General features: G+C 34.4%; 3 protein-coding genes across 3 annotated transcripts; 1 reads left to right on the plus strand and 2 right to left on the minus strand.

Moving 5' to 3' along the window:
- The first annotated feature begins 728 nt into the window (after nucleotides 1–728).
- LOC145621450 (glyoxylate/hydroxypyruvate reductase HPR3-like) lies at nucleotides 729–2,356 on the plus strand. Its single transcript, XM_081676178.1, has 2 exons — nucleotides 729–1,191; nucleotides 1,608–2,356. Exons 1-2 carry the CDS (start codon nucleotides 736–738, stop codon nucleotides 2,130–2,132), a joined length of 981 nt encoding a protein of 326 aa, XP_081532304.1. The 5' UTR covers nucleotides 729–735; the 3' UTR covers nucleotides 2,133–2,356.
- A 5,461-nt stretch (nucleotides 2,357–7,817) lies between these two features.
- LOC145619025 (putative acetyltransferase At3g50280) lies at nucleotides 7,818–9,182 on the minus strand. Its single transcript, XM_081673625.1, has one exon. It carries the CDS (start codon nucleotides 9,180–9,182, stop codon nucleotides 7,818–7,820), a length of 1,365 nt encoding a protein of 454 aa, XP_081529751.1.
- Nucleotides 9,183–9,799: 617 nt separating this feature from the next.
- Nucleotides 9,800–17,612, minus strand: LOC145620509 (glyoxylate/hydroxypyruvate reductase HPR3-like). The gene is made up of 2 exons (XM_081675193.1): nucleotides 16,964–17,612; nucleotides 9,800–10,455 (listed from the first exon to the last, which is right to left on the minus strand). The coding sequence occupies exons 1-2, from the start codon at nucleotides 17,459–17,461 to the stop codon at nucleotides 9,931–9,933; spliced, it is 1,023 nt and encodes a 340-aa protein (XP_081531319.1). The 5' UTR covers nucleotides 17,462–17,612; the 3' UTR covers nucleotides 9,800–9,930.
- Nucleotides 17,613–18,205: the final 593 nt, after the last annotated feature.

The following is an 18,205-nucleotide window of genomic DNA, read 5'->3' on the forward strand; positions in this document are numbered from 1 at the left end:
TAAATAAGTCAATTGATGTCAAACTAGATTATTTAGCTGAATTATTGATAATAAAATTCTTTGTCCAATTTTAAATGTGGGAGTTGGTTTATCTTTAGATTTGCATGTCCATGCTCACCAATTTGAAAGTACTCGTGCATCATATTTGGTTTGATCAAATATGAACTATTAAATTTGACCAAACTTTAACTTCATTTATACTCTAATAATCGGTAGAATATAAATGTGCCATAAATTGATGAGATGTCCTTGGATTCATATTAGTATGGACATTTCATATATGATATTTTCATATAGTTTTTAATAATAAAATTAAATATATTTAACTAAACTAAATGCCAAATAACAAACTAATTTCTACCTATAGCCTAAAATATTTCCATTCAACTACTCAAGAATGTACTCTCCTTTAAAGATATATGAGTGTTTTTGGATTGAAAGAAATAGAGATAAGGAAAGGGAAGAAAAATAAAAGGATGGTGTATATTTCATTTAGATGTTAAATAAGAATAACAAAGAGAAATGAAGGGATTAATTTGTCAGAAATTGATTTTTCTGACAATAATAGAAAAATTTGGAAGGAAAAGTCATTATTCCGCCGTCCCCTCCCTTTCCTTTCTCTCTTTTTCACCTCTCTCTCCATCTCTTCCCTCCCTTTTTTCTATCCAAACTCACTATAAAATCCCCAAACTAAAAGTAGTCTTTCAAGTAAACTCCTACTCTCACATTCAACAAATGAAGGAATTCGAAAAACCCCTCCTCATTATCCACCGCATACCCTCCTACACATGCTTCTTCCGCCACCGCCTAGCCACCAATTTCACTCTCCTAGAGCCCTTAGACGCAGTTGGCGCTGACTCCTCTGCCATCCAATCTTACTTGAGGACCAACGGTAGTGGTGCACGTGCTCTTGTCTGCGTATGGGCATCTCCACTAAGGAAGGACATCTTAGATTGTCTTCCCTCTTTGGAGCTTGTGGTGGTTGCTTGCGCAGGCTACAACCATATCGATCTTTCGGAATGCCGCCGTCGAGGGATCCTTGTTGCTAATGTTGGTGATGTATTCTCCGAAGATGTAGCTGATTATACTGTTGGAATGCTCCTTGATGTGCTCCGTAAGTTTTCTGCCGCAGACCGATTTGTTCGCGGCGGGATTTGGCCTCGACCAGGAGAGTTCCCTCTTGGCTCTAGTGTGAGTAGACTCATCCATTTTTCTTCCGAGTAGTTTAGAACAGTGATTTTTTATGAAGTACTCCCTCCAATTTTTGTAAAAGGTCATTTTTTATTAAGTGCAATACTTTATAAATGAAATCATCTACATTTCTTGTAGAAAGAAAATCATCGACACATTTTTAATATATCTTCACTTATGGTCTCAATTTTACATTTTTTAATTTTTTTTTTACATTATTATTATTATTATTATTATTATTATTTATTTATTTATTATTTATTAAAATTCATTTTGATTTTTTGTATACTTTACGATAATTACTTGTTATATTACAAATTTTGGAGAATCAAGTTTCTTGGCTGTATCACATATTTGTATGTATAGTATGTAGCTACTTTGATACTTCGTATTAAGTATTTAAATGTCAATGACAGATGCGTGGAAAGCGAATTGGCATAGTCGGCCTTGGAAGCATAGGTACATTGGTTGCAAATCGACTTATATCATTCGGTTGTACCATTGCATACAACTCTAGGGAGAAAAAACCCTCTGTTTCTTTTCCCTACTATGCCAATGTTTATGACTTGGCCCTCGATAGTGACATTCTCACCCTTTGTTGCTCGTTAACCGAGCAAACTCACCATATAATCGACAAGAAGGTATTGACTGCTTTAGGAAAGGAAGGTTATATCATTAATGTTGGCCGAGGGGCTCTAATCAACGAGAGTGAATTGGTGCAATCTTTGGTGGAAGGCAAAATTGGAGGAGCCGGTCTTGATGTGTTTGAGTATGAGCCTAATATTTCGAAAGAGCTATTTGGTTTAGACAATGTAGTTTTATCTCCTCATCGAGCTGCCTTTACTCCACAATCCTTTAAGGCTGTTGAAGACATTGTTGTAGAAAACTTGGAAGCCTTCTATTCAAACAAACCATTGGTCACTCCTATAAGATTGGAGTAGAGTATGATATGTATGGACAAGTACAATTTGTTATTTATGTTGCATTAGTTTATTCTATGAGAAGGTATTGTGTCAGTCCGAACTTACGAAGTCAGTCCGGATTGAATGTGGATTTTTGATATCCTCAATTGGCGGGATGATATCCTCTATTGGCTGGATAATATCCTTTATTGGTTGAATGATATCCTCTACTAATTGGATGATATCCTTTATTGGCTATATGATATCCTTTATTGGCTAGATGATAAATCTATTGGCTATATGATATTCTCTATTGGCTGGATGATATCCTCTATTGGATGCATGGATGATATCCTCTATTGGCTATATGCAATGGTATCCTTTATTGGCTAAATGATATTTCTACTAGCTAGATGATATCCTCTATTGGCTGATGATATCATATAGCCAATAGAGGATATCATCCAGCTAATAATAGATATCATAGACACAATCATAAACGATATCATATATAGCTAATAGAGGATATCATCCAACCATGATATCATATAGCCAATAGAGGAAATCATCCAACCAATTGCGAATATGTATAACTTATCTGAAAATATATATAATTTGTTTGATAATATGTATAAAAATGGTGGAACCTCCATTGAAGTGCTATACTAAGGTCATGGGTATAACATAACTTGCTCATTTCTCAACCAAAATACATGCATATGTTATCAAAATGCTTACAATTCAACATACAATCATATGAGACAATCAATTTCAACAATTATACATCACATTAAAAAGCCCCAATTCGATTTTTGGGCACCCAATACTTTGAATTATTCTATATATATAATTCAATGATCGAACTTTTTGTTATTTGATTTGATTCTAAGAGAAAGTATTCATTTATTTACATTGATGTTCCATTCGTTTGTGATCTTGCATAAGAACCTTTTATTTGTCATAATTTTTTTGACTAAGATATAATTGAAATTTATACTTTATCCGTCTCAAAATAATTGACACAATTAACCTTGACCCACATACCAATGCACTATTTTGACCTTGAATATATACAATTAGTATCAGTTGGCTCGTGATCCTCGCTCCTTTCGATTATTTTTATTGCATTTATTCTTTTATATTAATGCTTCTCAATCTTTACTTGCATCTTAACGTTACACACTCACTAACCCTAACACTATACATAATTGAATATTAGTAAAAATACACTACTAACTACGTTATGAAAGTTCAACTCACTTTATAACATTCATGCAATCTCCGCCCAATGTATGTTTTTAACCATATTAAATATGCTTGGTTATGAATAAATGAGGATTACGAAAATTCTTTATTTGAGAATTTCACACTAATTTGAATCCAGTAAGATACACCACAAATTTATTTCTTTTGTTTAGTCAAAGTTTTTATTTTGACCACATGATCAATAAGCTAGGCGAACTTTCGGAAATGGAAGAAGTATATAAAAGTTAACATGACAAAAGATTGTGTTATTAAAAGGCTATTGTGAATGTGTATTATATTGTGAATGATGTGTGTTGTGTATTATTATTGTCAATGGTATGGGTTATTGAAACTTTGTAATGAATGTGAAATGAATATGCGAATGAGTGAAAGAATAGATGAAGAACTGAATTACTGAGCGAGTATGTAATATGTTTTATTCATTTTTATTTATTTATTTATTTTTTAAATTGGAGTTTAATTTCTTGCGCATATTCTTTATATGTGACTCTACAGTGTCGCCAACAATCTTAGGGTTACTTTGTTAGTCTTATAAGGGTTATTCAATTAGTGTTACAAGGGTTAATTCATCAGTTTTATATGGGTTAACGGTCTATGTTATAGGTTTATAGGAGTTAATCAACTAGAATTATATGAGTTATTATTTTGCTCTTTTAGAAGTGGTAACATGTATGGTATAATTAGCCGCACACAAAATACACTGAATAGTATAGTCAGCCACACACAAAAAGCTCACTTAAAAATAATATATTTAAGATCACATGAATCTCACTTAAACATGAACCTCCAATGAGTCCAATCAAAGGATTTGTTAAGTTCAAGTGCAATTTTGTAAGTCACTGTAACTGTGTACGTGCACGTTATTAGTTTTAATTTGGACCATAGATTACGGTATTTGATTTCACTTTATGCAATGTGAAGACAAAGATACACCCAAGAGCAAATTTTTGACTTCGTCACTCTTTTGAAAGAAACATTTTTGTTTAAAGTCACGATTATTATTGTCATCAATATAATCAATAATTGATTTTTTTTGCAACTTTCCCACCAGAATAGTTGCAGCCCTTGCAGGTAACAAAATCAATTGGATGGTGACGGTGATTGTGATTATATGCCCCAATCTTTATCATTATTGGCAATCGACACAACCTAATACACCTGATTGCTACATTTCTTCACAATTACAACAAATCAATAATACAACAAGCATACCAACTATTGAAATGAAGATCTTTATATAAACAGTTCTCCAATGCCAAAATATTCATTGTCGATCTCACGCCCTTGTATAATTAATGTCATAAATCATATTAGTTGTTAGATGTACATATAACGTCGATTCTCCCTAGATCTGTAGTTTAGAAGAGAATATATAAACCAATACTGAATTTCAACCATTAGATCAATAATGCAACGAACATACCAACTCTTTAACACTAATTGCATCACGATAAATCTATTTGCCATGAACACCATGACAAATGCTACAAGTAACTAACCTTTTTAATTTTAAATGAAGATCTTTATGTAAGCTAAGCGTTTGATGCAATTTTCGTGGATTTAATTTTAGGAAAATTTGTCTAAAAGGGACTTATATCTTCACTCTTTTGTCTGGAAAGACCTTATATGTTCAAAGTGGTCTAAAAGGATCTTATAAGTATGCTTTGTTGTCTAGAGGGACCTTGACGCCAGATTCCGGTGTTTGACTTTTTTGCTCCGGCGTTGACCAGTCACGTGACCATCACGTGACTTAAAAAATCACCCTCCCTCTTAATTTTTAATTTTTTCCCCTTTTCCCTCCAATTCACATTATATGCCCAAAATATTTCCCCAAATTGTTTCTCACTCCTCACGAAACAAGGTGACTTAATCTAATCCATTGGATTTTCTTAATTTTCGAAGAAATTCAAGCAAGTAGCTTTCGATTAAGTCCTTTTCGCATCAGGTAAGAACAATTCATACGGTTTAATTTTTTTCCCCAATCCCATTGTTTTAAGCCTAAGTTTAGTTGTTTGGAAAATTAGGGTTTATAACTCAATTGGTTCCGAAATCATGTTTTTTGGTTATTAAAGCATATTTTCGACTAATTAAAAGGAAGTCAAACCTTGCAAATTCTATAATTTCGAAACAGGGTAGAAGGGTTGTGACTACTTTGAATGGGTTGATGAAGATATTTTGGAGTGGCAAAAGGATGTAACTAATGTTCTATCTGAAAAACAAAGATTGGCTATGAATATCATTGTTTTGAAGGCTAAGGTGGCTTGTATAGAAAATGAGAAGAGAAGGTTGATTGATGAACATGAGAACTTGAAGAACAAGATGATGAGGAGCAAGGAAGGTGTTCATAAAACTTTGATCAGGACTGAAAATTGGGGAATTAGAGGGAAAAGGTGAAAAAAATAAGGGGGGGGTGATTTTATTAAGTCGAGTGAAAGTCACGTGACTGGTTAACGCCGGAGTAAAAAGTCAAACACCGGAATATGACGTCAAGGTCCCTCTAGACAACAAAACATACTTATAAGGTCCTTTTAGACCACTTTGAACATATAAAGTCATTCCAGACAAAAGAGTGAAGATATAAGTCCCTTTTAGACAAATTTTCTTTAATTTAATAAACAGTTTTTCAACGTCAAAATATTCATAATTGATCTCATGGGTGTAATTAATGTTAATTGACGGATGAAGTATTAGACATATCTTTAATGTAAATATGCATTACTGATAGAGTATAAAACATATAATTGGGCTCAGCCACCAGCTTAAAGTTTTGGTTGAGTTGGTCCTTTAACATAATATCAGCACCTACACAAAGGTCACGGGTTCAAATCTCATCCACCTTCCTTCAAAGTGGAATATTAAGCTCATGATCTATATACTCTTATCACATACAAATTTCATCCACGACTCCTGCATCCACACTTCAAATTTAATGAACACTCATTGGTATATATAAAGATTATAAACCAATCATTGACTTTAACCAGCTTAATTGGTTGAGTAGTTAGGTCCTTTAACCAAATGTGATTGATTTTTCTCTTAGACAAGGGTTTGTTGGCATGAATTAGACATGTGAAAGTGTATGGCATTGTCAAAAATTGTAAACTTCACTAGTTTGATGATGAGTCACGGTAATGGCTAGTAGGACAGAGACACAAGAATTTGTCATCCTAGATGGACGGACACTACTATAAAAGGGGATGAATTGTAGCAAAAATGCAATTAGATAGAGAAATTTCACAAGATAATTAAAGCAAGTCATCGACAACATTTTTTTTTTGAAATTCTATTGTATATGTTTGCTGATATAATTGGACAAATAAATTATACTGTATTAAAAAGTTTGATGACAAGATTATTTTGCTTAGTTAATGATAATTAATTTTTAATTTGGCCCAATTTTATTCGTGGGGTACTCAAATACTGAAATACTCAATGATTTTCTTTCTAGATTTGCATGTCCATGCAATCATGCTCATCATGGTTTTGGTCATTTTCTCAGTCTTTTTGTTGTTTGTCTTAACATACTCTTCCTTGATTGTATTTTGTATTTTAAACGTAATGAAAATTATGGTCATTTGAAATCTTATTAAATTAGTCACGATATATATTTTCAAAATATCAAATTTTTATAATTCTTGATTACTGGTAATTAAAGATATTAATAGTTGAATTTGCACAATGACAAATGTGACTAAAGAAACGTGTCAGCTAAAAAAAACGAAAGAAGTAAATTTGGACTTTTTTCTATTTATATTTTACCTTTGACTATTCCTTTTTACTAATGTATTACAGCATCAAAAGAATACATCATGTAAAATATTGATAATAAGTAAAAAATTGATATAAGTTGCATGATTTTAAAATTTATAAAAAAAAAACTAACTTTTACTAATATTTATGATCAAACTAGTGCATAGACAAATGTACGGAAATTCATTATGTCAATTATAATAAAATGGAGGGAGTAAATCGTTTCCTCTGCCCTTGCTTGATGTCGAAATTACACAACCATTCCATGGTGCCTTTGAACATCAATGCAAGACGCTTTACGAAGGCCGGGTTGCTATATTTTATGAAGCTTGTTGTAATTTTACTGTTTTTTAATTTTCTTGGGTAGTTTTATAGCTAGTTTTCGTGTATAGTTTTAGCTAGCTTTTGGTCCTCCTTTGAACTTGGTGCACCTTTCATTTACTACCTTCATTACACATTATTTGCAACGATTTGACATAAAGTAGAGAGAGAAAATGTCTAATCGTTGCAAATAATATGTAATGGAGGTAGTAAATAAAAAAAAAAAAAATTCAAAATTAGGGTAGAAACAATTAGGAAAATATATTCAAGAATCATCTACATTATAATGTAACTTATTATCCTCAAGTATAGAATAATTAACTAACCACAACATGAGAAACACATAGGAAGATCCTAGATAAATTTAATAAAAAAAATTATGTGGTTTTAGATAGTAAGAGAAACAAAATCCATGAACTCAGGGTCAGATTCAAGAACAACCATTTGTTTAGGCAATAGACATATCTCAAAATCAACACTTCCACCACCTTCACATCCAGGGTATGTATTCACTTTCCCTACAAATTTATTCCCATTACCACTCCTAACCGCGACGGGTCTCCCTAGACCCTTAAACTCGTTACTATATATCTCAAACCTCGGCGAGCTTCCAAATCTAACACTTCTCAAATCGGAAAATGTACTTAGATCAATAAAATACGGCGCCTCCGCCCAACGGCCGTCCAAACCAACGACGCCATCGTTGGTGTATTTTCTTATACTCTCATTCAACAATGATGCTGATAACCCCAAACTTTGGCTAAGTAGTTCACCTGCTGTTGTACTAGTCATTATGTTACTTAGCGCGTTTCCAAAATAGTCTTCAGGCAGTGGCGGATCTAGCCTTTTTCTAACATTTACTGCTAGGTGACAATTAGTCACCTCATTTGGTGCTAGTTCATATGCTCGAACAATTGCACGCCATATAAGCACGGCTAGTGCTTGAAAAGACGAGATTATAACATCGTTGTTATCATTATGATCTTTGTTGGCTTTCACTTTCAGCCTCTTCATTGACTCGGATGTAAAATGAAACATCCTCTCCATCAACTCGGGTTGAGGTTCGTAACGAACTACAAACTCCTCGAGCTCGTTATTGTTTAAAGATAGTAAAAGAGGTGAATCTTTGCCTACTAGTAACGGTGGGCGTGAGATAGAAATCGGCCTTGAATTCGCGTTGTGTATCTCGGACCACACCTTCCAAAAATGCCAAAATGAGGTTCCATCTACAATTGCATGATTCATGGAACATCCTATGAATACACCATCCACAAACTCGGTAACTTGGACCGATAACAATGGTCTAGACCGTCCATCTAAGTTAACCACGGTACATTTGTCGTTGTCGAATAACGAGTGTACAACATTAGGGATGTAGGTAGGGGAGAGTATATCGGACACGGTCATGTCTAGGGTAGCATGGAGAAATTGAGCTCCAGGACCCTTGTTACAATCGACGAAGACCACACATTTGTGGTCTTCGTCGATTCGAGTGACGAGCTGACCGGCTAAGGGATAAAAATGGACAAGGGTGAGAGCAAGAGAGTCCTTAAGACTATCTAAAAGGTTGTCAAATGAGAAAGACTCATCTTTTGGTGAAGGTTTAGTGAATAAAAGACCTTTTTGATTATAATGAATAGAAAGCAATCTTAAATCCCATGAAGTTAAGAAATATGGTTTGTTGGAATAATTTTCTTGTAATTTTGGTTTGATGAAGCACTCATTGATGCGCTTGACGGTGGGTAATTCCATTATTGGTTATAAGGAAAAGTGAAGTTTTTGAAGTTTTAATTGATTTTAACTTGTTGTGTATTGAATGGAAAGGGATATAATTTGATTGATGAACTAGTATATCATATAAGGACCTTGAATTATTGAGTTCAATAATTGATATGTACTATATGCAAGTTGGTACTGTAGTCTGCTATATCACGTGGAATTAAAGAACATCCGAGGCTTCACGCACTTTCTTTTTTAATTAATATTGGGTTATGATACACGTATACTTAATTTACAAAGATATCTTGTACATTTCTTTCTCATTTGCTGATAAAGAATCTTTTTATTGTGAGACCTTAATATTTTTATTCAAAACTGAAATGAGCATCTGAAAGTTTTCGAATTCAAAATTCAGATTAGTATATAAGACGAAACTTCTTTGAGATAATGGTTTACTCAAACTTGTTCATTCCTAAAAGGCATTAGCCTAAGCTAGCAAGGTCATGGCCTGGTGATGAGCAATCGCATTGCCATCCCTCTTAACATGAGACAATGACACATATTCGTGGTCTTTATTAACAAAGAAAACCCAATCTAACATTGAGTCTAAATCAGTGAAATAGCTAGGACAATAGCAATTATGCAAGATCACAAACGAACATCAATGTAAATATATGTATACTTTCTCTTAAAATCAAATAAAAATAAGTTTGATTATTGAATTATATATCTATAGAACTTAATGCAACATAAATAACAAATTGTAGATATGTGTCATACTCTACTCCAGTCTTATAGGAGTAATCAATGGTTTGTTTGAAAAGAAGGCTTCTAAGTTTGCTACAACAATGTCTTCAACAGCCTTAAAGGATTGTGGAGTAAAGGCAGCTCGATGAGGAGATAAAACTACATTGTCTAAACCAAATAGCTCTTTCGAAATATTAGGCTCATACTCGAAAACATCAAGACCAGCTCCTCCAATTTTGCCTTCCACCAAAGATTGCACCAATTCACTCTCGTTTATTAGAGCCCCTCGGCCAACATTAATGACAAATCCATCCTTTCCTAAAGCAGCCAGTACCTTCTTGTCGATTATATGATGAGTTTGCTCGGTTAATGAGCAGCAAAGGATGAGAATGTCACTGTCGATGGCCAAGTCATAGACATTGGCATAGTAGGGGAAAGAAGCAGAAGGTTTCCTCTGCCTAGAGTTGTATGCAATGGTACAACCAAATGATATAAGTCGATTTGCAACCAATGTACCTATGCTTCCAAGGCCGACTATGCCTATTCGCTTTCCACGCATCTGCCATTGACATTAATTTAATTAATACTAGTATACGAAGAATAAAAGTATAATGATGCAAAGCAATATTCACAAAGGATTTTTAGTAAATTAAAAAAATGTATAATCTTACAAACTTTGAAAGATAACAAGTAAATTTTGCAGAGTAGATAGTTGTAAAAGCGTCAATACGCTGTATTATTCATTGAGTTTAACTTCTTAAAAATGTTAGTAAATGAGACTTTTAGAGTTTAGCAATTAGCGAAGAAATCGGTGAATAAACTTGAATGTACTAGAGTTATTAGGAGTAGTTGAAATGCCAAAAGTTGTGACTTTTCATTGCATCACAATAATGTAGAAGGCATTCCTCACCCCCTATATGAAATATTCTTGTACATATCAAATAAACATAAGAAATCTTCCTACTTTCTTTCTATATTCACTGTCCAGCTTTGCTCTAACAATTGGTATCAAGAGCCTTATGATCTTAAGGGCCCGGAAAAAAAAAAAGAAAAAAAAAAGAAAGAGACAAAAAAAGAGAAGATTGGAAGAAGAAATCACAACTTCTATGCCATTACCTCTTACTTTCACAGGAGAGAATTATGATTCTTGGTGTATAAAAATGAAGCTTATTCTAAAATTAAGTGCTTTGTGGGAGATAGTGGAAATTGGTTTTGTACGAATTGAAACAAGAAGGAGTGCAATATACAGAAGCACAATTAAAGAAAATAAGTGATGATGAGATGAAAGATGTTAGAGCCTTATCTCATATCATCAATTGTGTTTCTTACACAATCTTCCCCAAGATCATAAGAGCCTCATCAGCAAAAGAAGCTTGGAGTCTTCTTTAGGAGGAGTTTCATGGTGATGAAAAATTCAGAAATATTCAACTTAATACTTTGAGGAGTCAATATGATAATATGAAGATGAAGGAGAATGTGGATATAAAAGGTTACACTTCTAGATTCATGGAGGTTGTAAACCAAATGAAGATCTATGGAGAAGAGATTTCAGATGCAAAATTAGTGCAAAAGATCTTAGGATCTTTGGACAGAAGGTTTAATTCAATGTCCACAATAATTGTTGAATCTAAGGACGTCACAAAACTCAATGTGACAAAGCTGATGGGCTCGTTGCTTGCCCATGAGCATAAATTTGCAAAGGATGACTTATGTACGTAAATACCCACCCTCGGAGATTGCTTTCTATTAAAGTCTCATCAAAAGTTTTCGTTCAACGAAAGCAATAACATGAAGACAAGGAGCAGCCACAGACTATAGGGAAATTCCCCTCATGTGTTATATGCAATAAGACAAATCACTTGAAAAAGATTGCTATCACAAGGGGAAATCGAAGTGCAGCCATTGCAAAAAACTAGGCCATTTGGAGAAGGATTGTTGGCACAAACAGAAGCAACAACCGTCAAACACAAATGCCCATACTTCCAATGAATTAGAAGACTATTTGTTTTTTGCAAGTCAAGCGATGAGTGCCTATAGCAGCAAGGAAAGATGGTTGATTGACAGTGGGTGCACATCCCACATGACAAACAATTCAAGCTTATTTTACAAACTTGACTCTTCCATCAAAGTTCCAATTCGTATGGGGAATGTTCATTGTTCCATATTTGAATGAGAGTTTACTTAGTGTTGCTCAAATGGTCAACACCGGTTGTTCACTTGTCTTTGAGAATAACCATTGCACTATCATTGACTCGAATAAGAAAGAGATTGTAAAGTCCCGATGGAAAACAAAAGCTTTCTCTTGAAGTGGGATTATCCAGTAGAGAATGTGAATGCAGCAAATTCAAGTGACACATGGCTATGGCATAGGAGGTATGGACACTTTAATTTGCGTGCTCTCAATGATCTTCACAAGAAAAGTCCAGTGAGAGATTTTCCTGCAATTTGTGTATCTAGTGATCTTTGTGAGTCTTGTCAATGTGACAAGCAACATAGATTGCCTTTCCCGAAGGATAATGTGTGGAGAGCATCAAAAAAGTTGCAGCTTGTTCACACTGATCTTTGTGGACCTCATCGAACATTGTCTCTTGGTGAAAACAAGTATTTCATCCTTTTTTATCAATGATTTCACCCGCATGACGTGGGTGTGTTTTATGAGAGAAAAGTTTGAAGTTTTCAGTGTTTTCGAAAAATTCAAAGCACTGGTAGAAGCTCAAAGTATCTGTAAAGTACTCCCTCCGTTTTTTATTTGCATCACTTGCAAGTGCACGGAGTTTTAGGAGAATGAATTAATAATGTGAGTGGATGAATAATTTATTATAGTAAAAGTAATGTGGGGACCATGAAAGTGAAAGTATGTGGGAGAGTAGTGGGGACCATGAGATAGAGAAATGATAAATGTATTTGAGTGGGGTTTGAAGTAAGAGAGAGAAATAATAAAATATAAAGTTACTATATAAAGAAGTGATGCAAATAAAAAAAACACCCATAAAAGAAAAGTGATGCAAATAAATAAAACGGAGGGAGTACAAAATATCAGATCATATCGAGACAGTGCAAGGAATATACTTCCTCTGAATTTGATATTTTCTGTGAAGATGAGGGAATTGATCGAACATCATCTTACAGTGGGTTATACACCTCAGCAAAATGAGGTTTCCGAACGAATTTAAAGAATAGAACGGTGATGGAGATGGCTCATTGTATGTTAAGTGAGAAAAATCTGCCAAAAAAATTCTAGGCAGAAGCTGTTCGCACATCTGTTTATTTGTTGAACATGCTGCTCACAAAAGCAATTCAAGGAGAAACTCAAATTAAAGCATGGAGTGGAAGAAATCCAACAAAAAAACACTTGAGATCTTTAGATCAGTTTGCTATGCTCATTCTATCTCAAAAGAGAAGCAAACTAGATGCAAAAGCCAAAAGAGGAATCTTCCTTGGCTATGATTCACACACCAAAGGATATCGACTCTTCAATCTTAGTAATGAAAAGATCATGATCAGTCAAGATGTTGAATTCCATGAAGATGCAAGTTGGAATTGGGAAGAAGAGAAGGTTGAGAAGAAATTTTTTCAAGTTGGCAGTGAAGTACATGATGAACTTAGTAATGAGAATACTGAAGAAGCTCCTTCCACTTCTATACAAGCTGGAAATGGCACTGGTGAAACTAGTGATGATGATAATGCCACGGGTCCTAGAGGTAAGAAGTTTCTCTCGGATTTTTACGACGAATGTCCAGTCTTTCACCTACACTGGAGGAATGTGAAAGATGCTATGTACCTTGGTCTTGAAGAGCCCCAAACATATGAGCAGGCTTTTGAAGACAAAAGGTGGCAACAAGCAATGTAAAATGAAATCAATATGATCCAGAAAAATCAGACTTGGGAGTTGGTTGATAGACCAAGTAATCGCAAAGTGATTGGCGTCAAGTGGGTCTACAAAATCAAATTGAATCATGATGGGATGATAAGCAAGTTCTAGATTGGTCGTCAAAGAATACTCCCAACAAGCAGGAATTGATTATAGAGATACATTTGCTCCAGTGGCTAGGCTTGACACAGTTAAAACTCTGATTGCTTTAGCAGCTCAAGAGAAGTGGAAGATTTATCAACTTGATGTCAAGTCTGCCTTTCTTAATGATGAACTTGGGAGGAAATTTACATTGAGCAACCTCCCGGATTTGCTATTAAAGGGAAAGAAGAAAAAGTGGGCAAGCTGAAAAAGGCTTTTATGGGCTAAAACAAGCGTCACGAGCATGGTACAGCAAGAGTGACTCATTCTACTTGCACAAGGGTTCAATAAAAGTAAAAATGAGCACACTCTCTATGTGAAGAATCAAGTAGAAAATGATTTTCTCATTGTTTCACATTATGCTGATGATCTTCTTGTCACGGGAAACAATTCAAAGATGATCCTCTCGTTCAAGGAGGAGATGAAAATGAAGTTCGAAATAACAGACTTGGGCTTAATGAATTATTTCCTAGGGATGGAAGTTCAACAAGCTGAAGATGGAATCTTCATCTCTCAAAGGAAATATGCAAATGATGTTCTTAAGAAAGTTCATATGAAAAACTGCAAGCCAGTCAGTACACCTCTTGTACTGTAGTGAATGAGAAGCTGTCCAGAGTTGATGGTCAAAGATAAACTGTCACTAGGCAATACAGGAGCTTAGTTGGAAGCCTACTTTACCTTACAAAAACAAGGCCAGATCTGATGTTTGTAGCTAGTTTGCTTTCAAGATTCATTAGTGAGTCAAGTGATGTTCATATGGGTGTTGCCAGAAGAGTACTCAAGTATATAAGATAAGAGGGACCTCAGATTTTGGTGTTATGTTTAACACAAATGCAAACTTCAAATTGTTTGCATATATATTCAGACATTGACTGGGGTGGTTCAAATGATGACATGAAAAGTACTTTGGGATATGCTTTTTGGAGTGTTTTCATGGATTTCGAAGAAGCAAAAAGTAGTAGCTCAATCTTCAGCTGAAGCCGAGTACATTGCAGCATCGACAACTATTAATCAAGCTGTGTGGCTCAAGAAAATACTTGCTGACTTGAGACACAAACAGGAAGAAACTACTGAAGTTCTAATAGACAACAAATCAACAATTGCTATTTCAAAAATTCCAGTTTGTTTCAGTTAGACAAAGCACATGAAGATTAAGTATTATGCACTTCGAGAAGCTGAGTAAGAGAAAGATGTGAAGCTGATTCATTGTTCTACTGAGTTTCAATTCGCTGACATTTTGACCAAGGCTTTACCAAAAAGTAGATTTGAGTTTCTTAGACTCAAGCTTGGTATGATGGCCAAAAGTCTCGAGGAGTATTTATAAATGAGACTTTTGGTGTTCAGCAATTAGTGAAGAAATCAATGAATAAACTTGAATGTACTAAAGTTATTATGATTAATTGAAATGCCAAAAGTTGTGACTCTTCATTGCATCACAATAATGTAGAAGACATCCCTCACCCCTATATAAAGTATTCTTGTACATATCAAATAAACATAAGAAATCTTCCTACTTTCTTTCTACATACACCATCCAGCTTTGCTCTAACAAAGAATATTAAGAAAAATTATTTGGCCAAACATAGAAGTAGAGATAATTGAATTAATCTTTTCAATCTTAGGGCCTGTTCTGCTTGATTGAATTGAGCTGAACTGAACTTATTAGAGTTGAACTGAAGTGAATATTTTATGAGAGAAGGAAATTATGAACTGAACTGAACTGAATTGATTATTTTATGAGTGAAGGTAATTAAGAACTGAACTGAACCTATTGGAGCTAAACTGAAATGACCTGAAAATAATTTGAAGAGAACAGGCCTTAAGTAAACTAAGCAACTATCCCAATTTTGTAAGTTACCAGTCTTTTTGGTTGCAAAAAAGAAAATTTTATACGTTGAAAGATGATTAAGAGAGTTTAACTCTAAAAGCTACTGTAATTTTGAAAAGAAAAAAAAAAGAATGGTTTATTTACTTTACTACTCCGATCCCTATGTCTCTTACCCTCTTGCAAATCTATGGTCAAACTTATAAAACTTTGATAAAGAATTATAGTTAATCCATAAGTGATAATATATTCAAGTGAAATTTTGTTACAATTGTCTCATTTTATATTTTATTAATATCATATTTAAATAAGTTTTATGTGTACGTATAGAAATTGAGATATGTACATTTGAATATGTGTTTTGGAAACCATGAAAAGTCAAATGAGAAAAAAAGTATGAGACAGAAAAAGGACTCTTTACCAAATTTGTTCAAGCTAATAATTTCTTTTTCGAGAATCAAGCTAGTATTATATGACATAATGTACATTTCCTCAGTTCTTTTTTTTTTTTTTAATTCATCTGCTTTGATTAATTCACTATTTCACCTCCCCTTTTTTCGCCGTATTTTGTGAATTAAATGTAAGTAAAAAGATATTTTTGTGGAATCTTGTTACATTTGTCTCAATAAGTATTACTCTCTACTTCTCATAATGTTAGTTCTAATTTTTATTTTTTAGGGAAATAATATTAGTCCTATTACCTGGTTTTACATTTCTTTTTGTACTTGATTCCCTTTCACTATTACCTGGTTTTACCTCTAAGGATGTGGAGTTGGCTTGATGGTAGCACTCCCATCTCGTAACCTCGAGGTTACGGGATCGATCCTTAATTGCCCCCAGCATATGCTGGAATTTTCCCCGCCCTTGTGGCTCATATGAATAAAAAAAAAAAAAAAAACCTGGTTTTACCTCTCGCTATAAAATAGAGCTATCAGTGTTGGAAGTGAATGTTCTAAAAAAAAGAAATAACAATAAAACAAAATACCAAAAATAGTATGCAAGATCATGAAAATGAAAATGGCAATTATTTATAAGGACGGACGGAGCTATCATTGTCGGAATTGAATGTTCTGATTTCTCAAAAATAAAAAAAATAAAAAAAAAATGAAAAATGCTCTAAAAATAGAAGTAATAAAAATAAAACAAATTACCATAAATAGTATAAGCAGATCACGGAGTTATTATAACGAATGCAATTAAAAATTAATTAATTAAAGGAGGACCACTCACACTAGAGCCAAGAGGAAATTCCCCTGGTTGAGGCCACACCCCGATCCGAACAAATCGGTCGGCAGCAGAAACCTTACGAACCACATCAAGGAGAATTCCAACTGTATAATCTGCGACATCGTCGGAAAATACATCACCAACGTTGGCAACAAGGATCCCTCGACGGCGGCATTCCGAAAGATCGATATGGTTGTAGCCTGCGCAAGCAACCACGACAAGCTCCAAAGAAGGTAAGCAATCTAAGGTGTCTTTCTTTAACGGAGATGCCCATATGCAGACAAGAGCACGTGCACCACTACCGTCGGACCTTAAGTAAGATTGGAGGGCGGAGGAGTCAGTGCCTACTGTGGCAACGGGGTCAAGGACAGTGAAATGGGTGGCGAGGCGGTGGTGGAAGAAGCATGAAAAGGAGGGTAAACGGTGGATAACTAAAAGGGGTTTTTCGTTTATTTCTCCAATAATAGTATGAGAGTTTTGAAAGTTTCCGTTGTCTGCCATATTGAAAATTCACTTTCTATGATTGTTACTCGTATATTTTGGACAATAATGTGCTGAAATATTTGCTTAAAAAAGAAAATTAAAAAAAAAATAAAGGTGGTGAAATATTTGCTATGATATCTGACTAAGTGCACAAACTGCTTGTTTTTGTTACCCGTAAGCCATAAATTTGAGGGCCCATATTTCCGGGGTCTAAATTGAAATGTCTCAAACCAAATTAATAAGTGCTCCCTTCATCACTAAATGATATGCCCTATTCTCATATTTTGCATTAATTAAGGAGATTGAAGAAAGTAAATACGAGAGAGTGAAGGATAGTTCAAGTGGTTGGAGCTCCCCTCCCGATTGCAGGTAATACCGTGATCGATTCTCATCACTCGCCCTTGTGGCTCTCTAAACACCCAAAAAAAAAAGAAAAAAGAAAGTAAATACGAAGTAATATTCCTTTTTTTTTTTGACAATTAGGGATATTAAATGGACAAGGGAAAAAAAAAAGAAGGTAAGTAATGATGTATTGAATGTATGTGTATCAGTGGCGGATCCAACGGGAGTTCAGAGGTTCAACTGAACCCTGTTCGATTGGGAAAAAAAATAGGAATGTTATTAGAAAAAAAAAAATAGAAAAACTATATACTAGTATAAAATATTAAAAACAAATATATACCATGTTACGCGCAAGCTCAGTTGGACATGTAAGACTAGGGTGCACAACAGGTCTCGGGTTAGACTCTCCTAGGACGTAAT

This window comes from Chenopodium album, chromosome 27 (assembly GCF_948465745.1).
Source record: "Chenopodium album chromosome 27, dcCheAlbu1.1, whole genome shotgun sequence".
Taxonomy (NCBI): Eukaryota; Viridiplantae; Streptophyta; class Magnoliopsida; order Caryophyllales; family Amaranthaceae; genus Chenopodium; species Chenopodium album.

Excerpts from the sequence above, each read along its gene's own strand:
- LOC145621450 (XM_081676178.1), top strand. The coding sequence starts at position 736 with ATGAAGGAATTCGAAAAACCCCTCCTCATTATCCACCGCATACCCTCC. Across the intron at positions 1,192-1,607 it reads AGTTCCCTCTTGGCTCTAGT|ATGCGTGGAAAGCGAATTGG; the intron begins GTGAGTAGACTC and ends TGTCAATGACAG.
- LOC145619025 (XM_081673625.1), bottom strand. The coding sequence starts at position 9,182 with ATGGAATTACCCACCGTCAAGCGCATCAATGAGTGCTTCATCAAACCA.
- LOC145620509 (XM_081675193.1), bottom strand. The coding sequence starts at position 17,461 with ATGGCAGACAACGGAAACTTTCAAAACTCTCATACTATTATTGGAGAA. Across the intron at positions 10,456-16,963 it reads AATTTCCTCTTGGCTCTAGT|ATGCGTGGAAAGCGAATAGG; the intron begins GTGAGTGGTCCT and ends TGTCAATGGCAG.